The sequence below is a fragment of the Ammospiza caudacuta genome, chromosome 4 (assembly GCF_027887145.1).
Source record: "Ammospiza caudacuta isolate bAmmCau1 chromosome 4, bAmmCau1.pri, whole genome shotgun sequence".
NCBI lineage: Eukaryota > Metazoa > Chordata > Aves > Passeriformes > Passerellidae > Ammospiza > Ammospiza caudacuta.
Window position 1 is genome coordinate 13,242,487 of NC_080596.1, and position 18,269 is coordinate 13,260,755.

At 39.2% G+C, this 18,269-nt stretch overlaps 1 protein-coding gene across 2 annotated transcripts in view; it reads left to right on the forward strand.

The window, feature by feature from the left end:
• Positions 1 to 370: 370 nt before the first annotated feature.
• CENPC (centromere protein C) overlaps positions 371 to 18,269 on the forward strand; it is a 28,232-nt gene continuing 10,333 nt past the window's right edge. For both annotated transcript variants that reach the window (XM_058803881.1, XM_058803882.1), the window contains exons 1-17: positions 371 to 440; positions 1,810 to 1,856; positions 2,887 to 2,948; positions 3,266 to 3,354; positions 4,484 to 4,574; positions 4,678 to 4,897; positions 5,761 to 5,964; positions 6,139 to 6,518; positions 7,160 to 7,997; positions 8,549 to 8,587; positions 9,805 to 9,872; positions 10,977 to 11,045; positions 12,775 to 12,879; positions 13,687 to 13,785; positions 16,382 to 16,480; positions 16,763 to 16,917; positions 17,334 to 17,424. In XM_058803881.1, coding sequence (XP_058659864.1) covers positions 426 to 440; positions 1,810 to 1,856; positions 2,887 to 2,948; positions 3,266 to 3,354; positions 4,484 to 4,574; positions 4,678 to 4,897; positions 5,761 to 5,964; positions 6,139 to 6,518; positions 7,160 to 7,997; positions 8,549 to 8,587; positions 9,805 to 9,872; positions 10,977 to 11,045; positions 12,775 to 12,879; positions 13,687 to 13,785; positions 16,382 to 16,480; positions 16,763 to 16,917; positions 17,334 to 17,424 — 2,671 coding nt within the window. In that variant the 5' untranslated portion in view covers positions 371 to 425. The remainder of the gene's footprint in view (positions 441 to 1,809; positions 1,857 to 2,886; positions 2,949 to 3,265; positions 3,355 to 4,483; positions 4,575 to 4,677; positions 4,898 to 5,760; positions 5,965 to 6,138; positions 6,519 to 7,159; positions 7,998 to 8,548; positions 8,588 to 9,804; positions 9,873 to 10,976; positions 11,046 to 12,774; positions 12,880 to 13,686; positions 13,786 to 16,381; positions 16,481 to 16,762; positions 16,918 to 17,333; positions 17,425 to 18,269) is intronic.

Below are 18,269 nucleotides of genomic sequence, written 5' to 3' on the forward strand. Positions count from 1 at the left end.
GCGCCCTTACGTTCTCAAGCAGTTGTGTTTTGCTCGTTGTTGAGTTCTTCAGTAGAATTTTAAAGAAAAAATTGCAACGCCCCGTGGTGACAAGGGATGCTTTGTAGCGTTTCGTAACCCGAGAATTTGAAGTGGCGTTTCCCACGGGCGAAATAAAAGAACGGGAAGCATCCCCCGCCCGCCCCCTCAGAAAGGCGGGCAGGAGAAGGGGCGGGGCGACGGGCGCAGCCGCTGCTTCTGCGCAGGCGTAACAGCGGCGCGCGCCTTAACGAGCTGCCCTGCCGGGCGCGCGACCAATGGGACGGGGCCGGAGGGGCGTGGCCCGGGCGCTGCCGTCCGCCGGCCGTGCGCGCGCGCCCGCCCGGAAAGGCGCGCGAGGTTCGAAGGCGGTGCTGGGCGCGCGCGCGCGCCGGCCCCGGTCCGGAATGGCGCAGGCCTTGGTGAGAGAGCGCGGCAGCGGCCGCTCTGTGTGTGTCTGTATGTCTGTGTCTGTGTCTGTGTCTGTCTGGTTTGTTGTGAGCGGCGGCCGGGCCCATCCATAGCGCAGGGGCGCGGCCCTCGGCGCGCTCCTGAGGGGAGGGACGGGGCCGATCTTCCCCTTCCCCATGAGGAGACCGAGGCTGGCATTGGGGTTCCGCGCTCACTGCGGGTCCGGGCGGTTGGCACGGACATTTGTGGGGCTGGTGTGGCGGGAGCCCCGTTCCCCTGAGCGCACCGGTGTCTGTGCCAGAGCTGTGTCCTGTTCCCCGGAGCGCACCGGTGTCTGTGCCAGAGCCGTGTCCTGTTCCCCGGAGCGCACCGGTGTCTGTGCCAGAGCCGTGTCCTGTTCCCGTTCCCCTCAGGCTGCCGCGGGAGAGCCGACTTCCAGGGGAGAGTCAGCGCATCAAGAGCAGGACATTTGTGCAGGCACGCTAGAATCGTGCTTGAGTTTTAACATTCTTCATGTGTAGCGCGACACGGACACAATACTAAATGAACTGGTAAAGGCTCTTTTAGGGCCTTGACAGGAAATTTTAATTTCTTTAGTGCGCAGTGCATTGTGCTGCAATCTGCTGCGAAGGGAAGGGGGTTTAATGTCCGAGTGCCGGATTGACTGCGCAGTGTGCTTCTGTATAGTTTCTGAAGTGGTGGCTTTTGGTCATTTGTTTTCCCTGTGTCTTCCTTCTGCCGCTTTAAACCGATGTTGAAAATTTGCAGTGAAATCTATCCGTATAGCGTTTGTTTATTTTTGATACCGGAAGTAATAGGCAAAGGGGAATCGCAATGAAATGCAAAATACTGTCAATATGGCAAACTTCACAAAAACGTGTTGAATTCTCTTGTGTTAGGATTAGATACTGTCCACGTTGCTAAATATTCTAAATTTTTATGAATTAGGCAGAGGTTATAATTGTTTTTCAGATAAACATTTACATTTTTTTTGTGATATTTTCCTGTCACATTTGTGAAGAACTGCACTCTGCTTTGCTGTTGAATTTTTCATGCCCTTCATTTCCATTTTATCCTCTACAGCCATTACTGGTTCCCAGGTCAGCAGCTTTATTTGATTACACAGAGAACATGCTGCTGCTTGAATTATTACTGCTCTAGTTGTGGTTAATGGCTGGAGTCCTGTCTGCTGTTCGAATGACTGGTCGTACTTGGGTTTCAAATGTATGAAGAGGCACTGTGGCGCTCTAAGAAAAACAGTGCTGCAATAACTCCCACTGTCCCACTACTTCAGGATGTCTCAAGAATCCTCGAGATCTGCTTGCTTGTTTTTCTGTCAAGTGTCATGCTTAGTAAAAATTTATTCTTATTTCTTCACAGAATCGTTTAAAAAAAGACTACAGAGCAAGATTCTGCCATGGAGGAGGGTAATTTGCATTTAAAAACTTATTCTTAGATTCTGGAAAACTTACCTTGATTTTTATCTTAGAGCTAAATGTCAAAACTACTTGATGTACCTTATTAAACTGATCATGTGATGTTTCCCAAATTTCTTGTATTTCTTAATGGTAAGAGGAGCAAGCTCTGTGAGGGGACAAGGCTCTGAGGTTTCCCTTTGCTGAGGCAGCAGGTTGTGGTGCAGCTGTACCTAAGGTACCCCTAACTGGGCTGCCTGTGTGGGGAAGCAGTGATCTGTGCAAACATGTTGCCTTTTAAGGAGTAGGGAAATTAAACCCAGGCAGAGTTCCAGCATATTTGGACCTTGCTGGTAAATGTTAGAGATGTGCTGTGATGTTCTTTACATGCGTGTTAGGAGTCTGTGAAGTTTTTGTTGCTGAAATTCATTTCTGGAAATGCATTTCATGAGCTTACCAAGTGTACACAATTAGTTGTTTTTAAAGGTATATCATGATCATTGTGGGAGTAAAACTCCATGGCTTTTCTGTTTTTTTGGTTTTGATCAACGTTGTCTGGCTGATGAATCACTCACTTCTGCCCTTTCCATTTGTGCTGGTTTGAAATAATAATCCAGCCAGCTGAGCTGGTCACTTGCTTATGATAGAATACCTCAGGCCTGGTTCCAGCTGCATCACTGTGCAGGCAACATAGCTCCAGGTCTGATTTATAAAAAATTACATGTTCAAGTGAGACTCTAGTCAGCCTAAAGCTCATTTACCTCAGGGCTGTTGCAGTAGTTGCATGTTTTCTTTAATGTAGAGAGAATTCTTCATTCTTATTATAATCTGTAGCAGTGAGGCTTTTCTTCCTGGAATTCCTACTTAGACAAATTTCTTTGCAGATATCAATGCATGGAAATGGTAGGTAAAAATGTATTAAAGTCTGAACTTGAAGAAATAATAACCTAAAACATTTAGAAGTAAAACTTTGCTATGTTAATATTTGAGATGAGAGCATTTGGCATTTTTGATTGAAAATATTTTTCTTTCTTCATTCTAGAAATAAGATTGATCTACAGCCAGGTCAAAATGTACTGAAACTCATACAGGATTGTTTTGAAAGTAAGCTCTTATTTGGTATTTTGCTTGATTTGCTGATAAAAGAAAATAATTATTTTCTTCCCTGTGTTATATTGAGTGGTAAGTACATAGAAATAAAAAATAGGGATAAAATAGATAGAAATAGTTCTCAGGTTTTTTAAGAACAGTCCCTTCTCAGCATTTTAAAACTGTCTTAGCTGTCCTATAATCTCTTTCTCAAGAATCTAATTCCTTTCTTGTTTGGATTTACATGACCTTAGTGAACCTTAGAACTTGTTAAAATAAATAAAACCTGGACAATTCCAAGATTCCCATATTTACTGCTTTTTTCTTCATAGGTTGCAGCAGTGATCTTACAATAAACTCTCCAAATAGCTCAACCTTTGTTTTGAAAAATGAGAAGAGGACTTCAATCGAGAGACAAAGGGTGAGTTCTGTCAGTGTCATAGTTTAGCACTGCATACAGGTTCACGTGGGTACAAGTTCAATTCTGTAGCATTTGGTTGTGTATGAGCACTGTAAAAGTATGTAGGCTACAATTTAATGATCTATGACAGTTATTGAAAATGTGCATTTTTTCTTAGTTTGTTGTGCTCTAATAGTAAATATTCTAAAAGTAGAATTATTTAATAGATTTTTTTCCTTGGGTTTTTACTAATGAAAGCTTCTTCAGCTTTTTGTCCAGGATAGTTAAATTTCTCATGGTCTGAGGCTGAAGCACGCTGCCTTATTACTGGTGCTGGGTATGGCTGTCTTGGACTCCACTGGAGCTGGTTGTGGTCACTTTGCCAAATATATAGGCACAGTTCTTAGCTGTCAGATGGGCAGTAAAATTTAAAGGGGATTCATGTAGAAAAGCAGCTGGATAACTCCTGATAGCTATCTTAACTATACAGTAACTTCATACAATAACTTCATAGGTCTGTAACTGTTGATGAGTGGAAACAAGGTGAAGGCCTTGTTAATGTGCTGCCTGAGAGGATGATGCCAATAATCTAGAATGTATATTTAGTTTTAATGTGTTGATTTTGCTTTTTTAAGTAGGATATTCTATTAATGGTAGGGTTTAGAAGAGGCAACCTTATAATGGTGTTTGTTTAATTTAGTCTGATGTTAGAATATAATCTCAAATCAATTCTTGCTAAACGTCAGCTTGTCTTAGTAAAGGGTAATTAAACAGTTTAAATGAATTTATTCTAATAACAATAATAAGTAGTTTACCTCGAGATTAGCCAGAGGTCTGGTTCAAGCTGCATATAGATTTTTACTGTACACACTGTTTTACCTGTTGTTTGAAATTTACAGTTACTTTTAGAGTTTTGCACCATAGAAAGTTTAAGTGTTTAGGTGAAATACAACTGTGATTTGAATGAGTATGAATTAAGGGAAGAACATGAGACATCTTGAAGTAGTGGGAGTTACTGCAGCACTGTTTTTCTTAGAATGCCACAGTGTGAATTATATTAATGTTCTACAGAAATGTGTATTCTTGTTAAAATACTGTTGCTTTATCAAATATTTTACCTCATCTCATTATTTGTTACCAACTATGACAGCCCAAGGCAGGGTCAGCCAGCTCTGTGAAAAGAGCCTGTGAGTCTGCAGAACCCTCACCTGCATCACTACTAAAACCAGTCAGCAGCAGAGGTTGGTCACACTATTACTGAATTAAGGTTTTTAGAGTAACTATTTCTTGGGATTTTGCAAGGTTTTAAGTAAAAGAATGAAACCTGTTCTATGTATATGGCAGGACTGTCATGTGAATCACACCTGAAGGCTGCAACACCTGATTATATAGCTACTCCTAAAAAGACAGAGTCTCCTGTGTCTAAAAGTGAAAAGAAAAATACTTTAAAAGATGTTGAAGCACCATGCCAGTGTCCAGCTGTGCCTTTGAACCCTGAGGATAATCGTGGGGCTGTTGGATCACCTCTTCCTGTGGAGGAAGTGAAAAGTTCTCCTGCAGTTAAGTAAGTAGAGCTGCACGTCGTTGTGGTGTCATATTCCAGGTGTGCCCTCCCCCTCAAGATAAATTGAGTTTGGATTGTGAACTCATAAAAAATAATTGAAAGCTTTTTAGGAAGTTCTATATCTGGGTATAGAAAGGGCAGAATTATATTTTATTGAATATTCTGGTGATAAGTGTAGTACCCAAGTGAAGGAAGCCTGTCAAAATAAATTTAACTCTTTTTTCCAGGAAAGTGCACCAAAGTATCAGCTTCTCAGATCATCTAGACTTCTTCAGTGAATCTTATTGACAGTGTTGACTTTAAAAGTTAACAAGAATTTGTTAAAGCAGAAATGAGCAGTCATTGTTCCTCTCGCTCTCAATGTACAAATGTTTTATTTGAAGTAAAATAGCTTCAGTTGTGATTATTATCTCCTTGTTGGAAAAATTGAAGCTGAACTGCAGCACTGGCCAGTGTCCTGGCCACAGTTCTGCTTTCCTGGAGGACTGAATCTCTGGGATAGATAATAAAGATGGATTGACACTGATCCCATTGACTCCCATTGATGGAGTGAGATTGGAAAGACAGTGCATCTACAACTAGGAAACCTGACAATTTCTCAAGCACATCCTCCTAAAATTAGGAATTCGTCTTGCTGAGCAGCCTTTGATCAAGAGTCACATGCTGACTCCATGATGCCTGTGGGCACTTGCTACTATACTGGAAAGCCCTACTGCTCACCTGTTTTGCAGCAAGTTTCCAAAGGGAAGCTCGTTCATAGGAAGTGAGATGCTGTCAGCAGGAACATCTGTTCATCCTCACAATACTTTACTGAGCACTCAGGATTTATAGCAGCATATTTGAATGCTGTTTCTCATTTGTAGATTGCAGTTTGATAAGCGGAGTACACCAGCTGCAGCAAAGAGCCATGGAGAAGTGGAAAATTTGGAAGGACCTCTGCCTGGGAGAGATGAGCAGGTTGTTCCTGTGCGAGGAACAGAACGCATTACTGCATCATCTGCCCGGACAGAGAAGACCTTCTCTTCAGCTGTCTTTGCAGCTGTAGCAACAGGAACATTTGGACAGAGGTTTGTATGGAGCCTTAATATGGAACATATGATGGATGGAGTTTATAATAATTCTTTTGAGGAACATTCTGTACTGTGTCTAGGTGTGGGGAGTTACCACTGGATTTGAAAGACTGAAAGTCAATTTCCCCCCCACCCTGATTGATAAGAATGTTTTTTCCCTCCATTCTTTAGATACTCAACCTCCATATCACCACCATCACCTCGTCCTGTGAAATATCAAGAAATAGAAATAGAAAATGAATGTGAATTTTTAATTGATGAATCGGGTGGTGCATCTTTTACTTCTTGGCTTTCGATACCCACTAAGAAGAAAAAATCAAAAAATGATGGCTCTGCAGCTCCCATTTCTAAACCTCAGCCCTCTGAAAAGGAGAAGACACAGAATAAGAAAGTCAAGAACAGAAAAGTACAGGGTAAAGCACTTACTAAACAGAAGCCCGATCATCCAGATACTGTAGCTTTTGACTTCAAAGAAACGCCAGTGTCAGATCCAATCCCTAGTAGTGAAGAAAATGTCCTTACGACTCAAAGCCGAAAGAGTCATTGTGCGGGTAAGTTATTTAACAGCTCTTCAGACTTGACCTTACAGGTCACATTCCTGGATTATTTTCTGGTGGTTTATGAGAAAATTACAATAAAGTAGATGATAAACATCAATAGATTTTTTTTAGCTGTTTCAGTTGTGCAGTTAGATTTGGGTGAGACAGAGAAGCCGTGAGAGTGTCTTCACTTTTTTGCCACATCCTTTGCCTTTCCTCTTAGAACATTAGCAATTAAATTAGCAGTGTTGCCTTTTTGTTTGAAGAGTCATGGGAAGTAGGTACCCAACAAGCTTTTGTTCCTCTTGGCATAGAAAGGCAGTTATATTTGGACAGGAGGGGGATTGAATTTTTTTATTTGTGAAGGGTTTTGTAGCATGAACACTGAAAATTGGAAAGCAGACTGAATGTAACATTTCTGCCCCCTTTTTTTGTTAGGAAATACTGGAAGAACACTGCAAAGTTTTTTGTGGACTATAGTTTAGTGAAAGCCTTCTTTTAGCCAATGGTGATAAAACTGGTTTTGTGATACCTCTTTTTTTTTCCCCCCCATTTTGATTCTTTGAGGTTTTTTTGTGCATTCAGATGTTAACGCATGTCTTCAGGCTTAATGGGAAAATGTATTCAGGTCCAAATATTTTGTGTATTGACAGGAAAAACTGAAAAGGATGCACATAGACAAGACTCTCCAAACCAGAAAAAGAACACATCCTGGAAACCAGAAACTGAAGTACCGATGTGGCCTGGATTGGAAACAGAATCATCTGATGAAGAGCAGCGTAAAACAAGTATGCCAAGTGAGGATTTACCTGTGCTCTCATCTGGGCATCAGAAAAAGCAGACTGTGTCACTGAAAAAGTCTCTCAAGTCTTCCAAGAATCTGCAGATGGCTTCTAAAGCTTCTCAGCATTTAGTTAAGAAGAAACAAACTGCTAAGCAGAAACTTCCAAAAGTCAAAGTAGCTAAGAGAGAGACAGCAACTCCAAGGAAAAAATTTAAAATATCTGTCCAGAAAAGTAGTAATAAAAAGCTTCAGTTACAAAGAGAAGAGAGTTCTAACAGTGGACCTGGTGAAGAAGAGCTTGAAAGAGAGCCTGTGGAACTGAATGAAGTATGCACCACATCTTTGCATCAGAAATTAGAGACTCCTGTGATTCAGAAGTTGACTAAGCCCGAAAAGCCTGGAAATGCATTACACGCACCAGAGTCACCTGGTGATGCCAATAACAGAACTCCTCTAAAAGCACTCCAACATCCCGTGGAGAGTGTGAAAAATCCTGGAAAGAAATGCTCTGCCAAGTCTTCAGGGAAGATAACCAAAAAGATTCCACCTAGAACCAATAAAGCTCTTCACTCAAGCTCTGAAGGCTCTGAGTCTCAAACAGATTCTGACAGCTCTTCTGTACGAGACAAGGCAAGGAAAAAACGGAAGTTACCAGATGTGAAAATAAAAAGTAAAAAAAGAAAGCATAACAGACAGCGTGGACCACAGTAAGCTTTTTGCGTGATTCTTTACAAATGTGGTATGTAACTTGGTAGATAATGAAATACATCTTGTCAGCTTCTAAGCAGAGATAGCCCAGTTCAAGTACATGGTAGTTTGAGGCTGGTTAAATAGTTAATAGAGAAACAAGCAGTTTAATCAACATTCTTTTCTCAAAGCTTGGTGCCATACTTTTTGTCTCCTACATGAGGAAACTTGTTCTAGTTCAAGTCTTCTTGTGAGACTTGCAGAGCAGATCTAGTTTAACACAACCTCACCACCCATGGAATAACTTCACTGTCAAGTTGGTTCCTTTTTAAAAATAAATTTAGAAAATACAGCATTTAATTCTTCAGCTATATTTATTTTTGTCAATCTAAAGACTAAGTTCAAGTGGTCTAAAACCTGGTTGATAATCACAGGTCTTTGCATTGCTTTTTAATTTTTTTTAATGTCTTTTTTATAGTTTTGTTCAGGACATAAAATTATTGACCTACAGGTTCCTTTCATTAATTTTATTTAACACAAAATATAACAAGAGTGTTGTTTTCTTTTCTAGGGATTCCTTTGTAGCTGAGAGGGCTGTGAGTTGCCAAAGGTAATTTCCTGAGTTGTCTGAAACACGTTACTTTAATCCTACTTCTGGCCCATGGAGACGCCCTGAGAGTGGGCAGCTGGTACAGCTGCTGTGTGCTGTGCCCTGCTGGTGAAACACTGAGTAGAACAGCATTGTGATTCCTGCTTCAGGGCTTTAAATACTGTGCTAATACAGTTAATAAACTAATACAATTTTTCTTCCTGTCATGAATAGGGGGTCATAATAAGCTTATTGCCTTTGGGGATTTCTTTCCTTTGAGGCTTGCTTCCACATTAGCGTGTGATTTTTGAACAGAAGGATCAGTGCTCCTAGAACTAATGACAGCTGCACTAATAAAATTGATGTCAAGCAGGGTATAGAGCTCAATCTACAATCCAAACTCTTTATGCATGTACATAGGCATGTATCTTCTTCCTCTTTTGTGAGATGGAAACTTAATAACGAAGCAAACAGGAGTGGCAGTCTGTGAATTTATTAAATTCTTATGCAGTCATTGTACTGAAAATATTGGGGACTTTATTTCTAAGGAGAACTTACTGCAGACTGACTTGGAGAGATTTGCAGTGTAGATTTGCTAACCTAGGTAGTTGAAATGCACCTTTTGGAGTTGAGGTAGATAACAGCTGAACTTCATTGGCACAGTAAAAGCAATGAAGCACAGCCTCAGATGGGGGAAGAAGGAAGGTCGAGGTTGCTGATTCTAAGGCTTAGAAGTTCTGTGACAAGTGGCTTGATTGCTAGAGAATCTCTGTTGGAGTTATATGTATAAATTGTTGCCATTTTATGGGGAGGATTTTATGACAGGCTACATTTTATTTTCCTGTCCTTTCCTTAGAGTATGCAAAACAACTCTTTAAAGCTCTTTTAATTATAAATTATCTTTTATAATTATAGTATATAGAAAATTGTAAGGTCATGCTGCATGGTGAGAAGGTCTGTTCTGGAATGGAGAAAAAAGTTTAGGAAACCTCTTCAGAGAGGAGGTGTGAACACTGATGGTCTGCCTGATGACTGAGTAGGGGAGGAGTTCACGAACTTCTGACCTATGATTTTTAAGGAGTAGTCATTTGCTTCAGTGTGTAATTGGTATAGACTTGTTTAAAAGCAAAATAGAACCCAGCCCACATGATCTGAAAAATCCTTTAATTTGCTATTCTTGGTAGTGCTGTAATGTTCCTTTGACATGTTCAAGCAGGTGTATATTTTTTCCTTTGCAGTGGGCTTGTTCTAGAAGATGGACTTGCTTCGAGCACTAAGTGTCCTGAGCAGGATGATATATCTTCAGGTAATGTTTGAACTTTGTAATTCCTTGCATTTTATGTATAAGCTTCTTATAAACTGTGACTGACAGTTCAGTAATTTCTGTTGTATTCAGCTTGTGCAGGAGAAGAAATGCAGATTTTATTGGCTGTGGTTGCATTTCTATCCAAGTGTGTGGTACAGCTTGCCAGCTTTATCTGGTTAGCTTTGGGAGAGCGTAGCCCTCTGTGTTTTGGCATCATGCATACCAGGATAAAGTTATTCTTTCTAAAATACTTTGAACAAAATTTTCAGGCTCAGTTTGTACCAGTTTGATGTGTTCCCATGTGATGGTCCTGTATGCAGACACTTCAGGTAAACCTGAGCCAAATTACAGCATTGATGGACTCATGGCCTGTTCCCCAAAGAATACTTTGGTTTGGTGTTTTTTTCAGGGAGGGGTTATTTGTTTTGTTTGTTTTTTTTTGTTTCTTTTTTTTTTCTTTTTTTTTTTGTTTGCTTTGTTGTGTTAGGTTTTGTTTTGTTTTGTTTTTTGTTAGTTGTTTGGTTTGGTTTTGTGTTTAGGGGCTTTTGTGTGGGGAGGATTATTATTATTTGTTTGGTTTCAGTTTTAAATTTCACTGCACAAGTTCCACATGTTGTTGTAATGAACATGAGCCCTGGAGATACAAAGTCTTTTCCTTAGTGCTTCAGAGCCAGATGTGGATGTCATTAGTCCATGCAGTGCTTTTTTCAGATACCTACTTTTGTGTGTGTCCTGGTAAAAAATTTGTTCTGAAGTTAGGTTTCAGTGATATAAATCTGAATGACCTTGCATTTTGATCAGTAAAATTATGTGTATAGTTTATAATTTGTCAATGTTCACTTTATCAAGAGGGCTAGGTCTGAGGAGTATTTACTTGAATGTATAGTTTTCAAGTAATTTTTAAGTTTACTCTGTTTAAAACTAATTACAGATACTGTTTATCTATACTGGATTTAATGTATGTTTATAGCAAAAGGTGTTGGTGGAAGCACTGTCCTTGGGACTTCTGTTTGTGTTACTTTTGGTTGCTTCTAGTTGGCATATTGAATAAAAGTCAGGAATAATACATGCCTTTGGTGATGGGGTTTTTGAATGTGTTTTCAGATAATTCTGAAGACTTGAATTACAAATTAAGACATCTGTTGTCAGACGAAATAGCAAAGCATAAAATAGGTAAGAGTATTTTAAAATATAATGTGTGTAAATGCAAGTGCATTTTCAACTTGATTTAAATGTTACTGAAGGAGACACAAACACCTAGAAATGGGTTCCTCTGTTCATAAGTATGTACAGATAGGGTTTGTTGTTTCTTCAGGCCTTCAGCCCTTCTCTTAATTTGAAAGTTATTTTTTAAAACTCCTAGTGTTTCTCTTTTTGTTGCTCCATTCAACAATTGTCTTTTTAAATGCCACACTTTGGTTTTTCATGGTATTTTGTTAAGGAAACTTTCAGATCTGACCATCCAGGAGCCACTCTGGCAATCACACTCCCACCACCACAGACTTGAAGTCCTGGGACTGAAACCCCTTTACAGTGGGTGGCTCCAGTGCCCTGACAGGTGCCCCATTTGACTCTGTACACAGCCAGATTTCCTTCCTGGTTTGCCTCTGAGTTTCTCATGGCTGAATCTCAGACCTCTGGTTCCTTTAAGTAATTTTATGGTGTGCCAACAGAATAACAGCTTAAACTGGAGCCAAGGACTATCTGGGCTTTTGTACCCTCACATTCTTTGTGCTCAACTGTCTGGGGTGCTGCTGGTCCTTCCAGCTGAGTGCTCAGCTCCTGCTGTGTCCCTGAGTGTCTGGTCACTGGGCTGGGCCACAGGTCCCCGTGCCCATTGTGGTTCAGAGGATCAGCATCAGCTCATGGCCTCTTGCCTGAGGCTCTCCTGCAGAGCTCGATCTCTGGCTGGCACTGCAGCTCCACACCCAGCTGTGTGCACTGAATATATTCCTAAAAAACTGAGTCAGCACAAACTCTTACTGTACAGTGAGAACAGTAAGAGTTTGAATTGGTTTTGTGCAGTAAAACCTGCCTTCTGTGGTGGTCTGAGTCTGGATAGGATGGAACAATGGTCATGCAGTCAGCTGTAGTCCCATGCTTGTCTGTTTACATTATGGGTGTTTTTTAATTGGCTTCATTATTATTTTCTGCACAACACTTTAGTTGTCTACCTTCAAAAACTGTTTCAGCAACTGTTTCATATTTACTATTTTAAAATATTTAAATATTCTTGATTAATTTGCTTTGAGATATTAAGGGGCTTTTACTCTTCTTACAAACAATAAAATATCATACTTTATTCATATATGGCAGCTTACACAAATTCCAAGTTGAGACTGTGTGATTAGTACATCTGAAGATAAATATCTGACAAATCCTGGAAATGTGTGGTTTCTTTTTGCAAAAGTGCTGCTCTTCTGGACCCTGGAAACAGGACTTCTGAATGTGGAAGAGAAGGATGTACTTAGGCAGTCTCTGTTACCCTCCCCATAACTGAGGCAGTGCCTTTTCATGGTTGCTAATGAAATCCCCCAGATTGAGGCAAGATTCTTAGTCTTTGTCGAGAACTTTGTCTTCACAGATGTAGCATGTTTGCTGTCCTTGAGCTTGAGCTCCTAATGTCTGTGTATCAGTGGTTCACTAAGATATATAGAATGAAATCTAATGTCGAGTCAGGGTGGTGATTGTTTAAGAAAAAGGAGGGTGAAATACTGATTTATGCGAAAGAAGGCATTTGGTAATACTTGAATCCTATTTTCTTGTCATGATAGCAATGTGATAAAAATATCAGCTGGGAAGGGCTGACCCCCTTGTGGTACAGAACAAGAGGAAAGAATATTTAATATTTTCTGTCTCTGAATTTTCCTTTCATATTTAATGACTTCATCCTTGAAATCAGTCATGCCTTCCAACACACCTAATGTTCGTCGGACAAAAAGGATACGGCTGAGGCCTCTGGAATACTGGAGAGGCGAGCGCATAAACTATACTATGAAACCTTCAGGTATTAGTTCCAAAACACCAACATTTGCTTCCTTCTGACAAAGCAGAATAGAAAAATCTGACTTGATCTTGTGCTGTGCAAGCCTTGAGATGCTTACTATTGGGTATCTTTTTAAAAAAGATTATTTGGTCTCCAGTTACTTAGTCATCTCTCCATGTAGTTTTCTTCTCTTCTGACACTCCTGTGTCAGCTGAAAATAATCTCAGCAGAGCATGTTAAGTACTTTTCCTTCACTGTTGAGGGAAAAACAGAACAGTTGCTCTGTACTAGTGGGTTTTTATGTCAGAGATTGTGTGTGATACTGGAAAAAGAGACAATCCACTGGATCATTCATTGGAGCATTTCTTTTTGTGTAAGGATTGTGTTTGAGAGCAGATACTATAACATTTTATAGTCTCAGTGTTAAATACCCTAAGTGAGAAAATATATCTTGTTCTCAGTAATTTTTTACTGACAATTCAGCCTAGTTTAGTCCTTTCCTAATTAATTAGTTCACTCAAAAGAGTATTTTTTTGTGTCTGTAAAAGTGATATTTTATCTTAAAAAATTAATTGCATGTGATGGCTTTCTGAAGTGTTCTTTGACTGAATTTGATAAAATAATTTTCAAAATGTCTCAAGTTGCATTGCACTCCAAAGTACTTAATGTTAAAACGTTTTTTGGTTGTTCTGGCTTTCTAAAGTGATCTGAAAAGTTGAGCATCCAGGAAGTCTATTCTCAGTTGAAATGCTGATTGGTTGTGCAAGTTTGCATTCTTTTAGATTTACTGTGAGTTAGTGGACTTTGTTTAACTTCCTTTTGTTTCAGGAGGGCTTGTGATTAGTGGACTCGTGCATCCAGAAACAGAATCTCCCAGGAAGAGTAAAAGGAGGAAGGATTGTCCCAAGCAGAAGAGAGATAAAACAGGTAGGAACAAAAGCTTTTTTCCTTTGGATACTTTAAAAAGTCTCTTTAATCAAATGCTCTACTGCTCTAAGATTTTTCTCCCATAATCACTCAGTTCTCTCTCTGGGTGAAAATAATTTTATACCATAATTTATTAATGTGATCTGATGAGGAAAAACCTGCTCCTACTGGATCTATGGCCATGCTGTACATTGTTGTAGTAAAATTGTTCACTTTTCAGCGTAAGAAAGGAAGAAGTGCTAGACATACCCAGAAGTGCTGTTGTGCCTTTAAAGCAGGGGCTGAAGAGACTAAACTGTACTCATTCTGTGTTCAGATTATGATGCTAGTGGGCATGGTTAAGGTATAAAAACTTGTAGCCATTTTGCTGAAGCCTGTAATACATCTAAAAATGCAGCAGAGAGTGTTAGTAGGGCTTCAAGCTATTGTAGTTTAAATACAAAACCACATCACAGTAGGTGGAGAGCTTTAAGAACAGTGCATAAAATGATTAAAAGTGGGCAATAAAGTGATGTTTAAGCAAACCTAGGCTCTCTGGCCAGTATATAATAAACATGTAAGTAGTGCTCAGAAAAGAGTGTCAAAGTCCAAAAGCCAAATTATTTTTGCTATGCTCTCTGGAAGATGTTGTAATGCTACAGAGCCTTTCTTTATGGAGACTGTCTAGAGCTTTTGTTTGAAGTGGAAACATTTCTCTTTAAAGTTATAGAACTATTAAAACAAGTGCTAACAAACATGGAAAATGCCATATGGATCTACTACTAAACTAATCAGGACTGACATAATCATCAGAGAAATAAGGAAGAAAACAATCACTGTTGGTACCAGTTTCTGATTTTACATGTGTTTCATATAAATTTTATTCCTTACCTCAAAAAGAAAGTGGTGGGACTAGAGAAGGCTTAGGGAAAGCTCATGAAAGACCTAAAAGGACTTCCTGTAGTGAATTCTCCTCAATCCTGAAGAGAGTACTATGGAGGCCTCTTCCTTAGAGGTCTAAATCACCTCTGAAATCATGAGTGACCTAGAGAAGGGAAATAGAAGTAAATGGTCTCGTTGGGGTTTTCTGCTTGTTTTTTTAAACACAAGAACTAGGAGGTATAGAAGAAAGACAGTGAGAGCTGGGTTATTCAGCAAAATAAGGTGACCATTCTCACTGTGTGCTTCCTGCCCAGAATATTATGCATAAAAGTATTTACGTAGTTTCAAGGCAAGAACCAGATACATTAAACAGAGAGTTAATAGCTCTACATGAAGTGTGGGAGCTCCAGGTTAGAGGTGGAAAGTATTCAACTGAATATATTATATTGAGTATATTATTGTGGCATTTTGAGGAATGGAATGAGTACCTGCTTTGGGCCGCTGATGGGAGACAGGACCCTGGTATAGATCAATATTTGGTCTAAGTACAGTTTATATTGTAAGATAAATCACTTGCAGCCCATGAGATCCTGAGCTGGTAGTGACTGTTCATATTGTATCTTACAAGAACTATTGGTTGCTTCAAGTGCCTTTGAACTGTCTTCCAGAAGTGATTGATTTCCTGTGTGGCAGACATTCATTCTCAGAGATAGTCTTTCACTTACATCCTTGGGTCTTAGTGATGCATGTAAGACCTGTCAGCCAAGTAGAATTTCTAGCACAAATTCTTAAATGTTACTGATACAAAAAAAATTCTGTTTTTATGGCTATAGTGTTGTACCTGTTGCTGCTTCTTTTTATAGAGAGATGGTTGTGTTGGAACAAAGCTGTTCAAACACAGTAACTTTCTTCCTCCCCCTGATAGTTTTACTGTAAGAGTATTTAAGCTGCCATGAGTGCCTACAAAGTGCTATAGCTTGCCTTTAGCATGCTTCTTCTGTCTGTGTTTAAAGAAATTTCCTGTGCACTGTAGAGCTAAAATTGTCTGCTTAAAAGAATTCTGCAGGAGAGCTTTGGGATATTTATTCTGCCGTGAACATTCTAAAGCATCTCTTTTCTGTTTGAAAAGCATAGTGTTGCCATCAGTTCTTAGGATATTTCTTTCTCTGGATAAGTCCTTTTTATTAGAGCAATAGTTCTCAGATTTACAACTTAGAGTGAGATTCCCATAGTGTTATTTCTTTAGAACAGGAAAATTGGACATGTGCTTATCTTTGAACACTTTCTCTCTTAAGTCCCCTGATGCCTATCAACAATACATTGAGCAAAACCACCTGTTCTTCACTCTTCATCATGTATTTCATATTCTCTCAGCATCTGTTGCTAGAAAAACACATCTCTCAAAACATAGAGTTTAGTTTTGAATAAATATTGTTGTTAATAGCATAGGAAAAATAGGTGGCATTTCCCCAGAAAATTCTTTAGGATTTAGAGAGTGTTCATCTATAACACACAGAAATTATTTCAATGAAAAAGATATTTTCAAAGAATTGTTATGAATGGTTTTCTTTATTTGAAGGAAGAGTGTTCATTCTATTTAGTCACTTATTAAAGGAAATTTCTTTACTTAATGTGTAACATTGGAATTGTGGAAAAGTTGTGGTTAAATTATTAACTTCTTGTAATCTATATTGATTTCTTTTTTGGTCTTGTTTTGGTTTCTTTGTATCCTCAGATAGAGGAGAGATACCTGCAAGTTTGGACCACAGCCTAGCTGATGCATCTAAGCCAGTCATTGTACTGGACCCAGTAACAAATAATGAAGTGTATCTAGGTGAGTTGATGGATGGGACCAAGGGACTTCCTGAATTATGTAGACTTACGAGAACAAAAAATGTTCATGCCACATTGTGCATAAAAAGGTGAGGATCTGAAATACTCATTTCTCTTCTGGAGAGGGTTCTGAGGGAGACATAAGAAGTGTCATAATTTTTCAGCTAAATGTTGAGTCTGGCTTTTGGAGGTGTTGCACTGAAACAATATGTATTGCACTGAGCTTGTAACAAGACTAATTATGTAGTAGCATTAATGCTGATCTCCTGGACATTTTTTGTAGATTGTATAAACACTGCAGGCAGTCAAACTCACTTCTTCAAAGATGAGGCTGTAGAAATACACAAAAATTTGAATACGTCTCTTTTTGCAACTGGTAGATTGATTCTGAAACCATATAAAGAAAAGGGACACCAGTTTGTCGACACGGATACAATAGTAAGTGTGCTTTTAAAAAGTTTTATGAAATGGACTTTGTAAACAGAAGATCTGTTGGGGTGGTTGGAAATAACATATGAGGTTGAGAGGTCTGCCCTGCCCCCAAAACAAATGAACATTAATGAATTTTTTACTGAAGGATCTTTGCATGCGTATTGCCCTGCTTTGCTTTGTATCAAATCTGTATGTCCATCTGCTTCTACTTTGTAAATCTTGCAGGCAAGATAGAAATATCAGAAAAATAAAACTGGACCCTATCCCCCTTTTGAACATCTTATTTTTCATCAGTATGGGGAAAAGAGATTGCAGCTCTGCTGGCTGATTTGGGTTTTTATCTTTGTTTTGTGTGTACAAGTGTTTTCTTGGATATCTTCTTTAAATGGTGCTAACCTTAGAACCCTTTGGCTTCCATTAAGGCTTTCCATATTATCCATGGCAAAGTTATTGTGACATTACATAACGCATCGTATTGCCTGACTGCAGGGGACTGCTTCTATGTTCCAGCAGGTGAGTGTGTGTTTGTTGGGAGGTGCAGGAGCCTACATCAGCATGCTAGGAATCAAATCCAAACAGAATGACTGAATAGACAGTGGCACACTACGGGGTGAAATGGAATATGACAAAACACTGGAAGTGGGTTGATCATGTAATGGTTGAATGCAGGGATACACATACCTCTTGTGGCCTCAAAGTTTTGATGACACTACCAACTTCTAAGAGTAAATTTCTCTTGGTTTTCTGGTTCTGTCACTAGCTGTAGTGTTGAGGAAACATCACAGACAGCCGAATGTTACTCATAATTAATATAATTGTTTCTGTCACCATATGCTTGCTGCTCTTTTCCTATGTAAAATTATGAAAATCCATTTGGATCAGTTCACCATTTTGTGCTTTGTGCTTCTCATATATAGAAGGTTCAGCTATCTTGTTGAATAGGTTGTAACTTCATATGTTTTCTTGAGAATTTAAAGACCTGATTTTGTCCTTCTGATATAAAAGTGGCATGAATTCCATATGGGAGGCTGTTATCACTGGCTTAAGACACTAGTCTGGAGATTTATAGTAGTGTTAAAGCAGGCTGTACATGAAACTATAGAGAGCTTTTGTACAGCTTTCTTGTGAAGAGGCTTATCTTCAGAAAATGAGGAATTAGCCCATTTTTTCCCTGTTAACTTTTCAGCACAGTGTCCTGACTGAACAGTCATTGCTCAGTTAATGCTTGGTGCTTTGAAGCTGTTTTTTGGTGTTACAGTCTTAAAAGTCTAGTGGGTCTGCAGAGACAATTTGCTTTTTGGGAAAGCAGATTATATAAAATGCTGAAAGTTTTGTATGACCATAAAGATCTACACTTC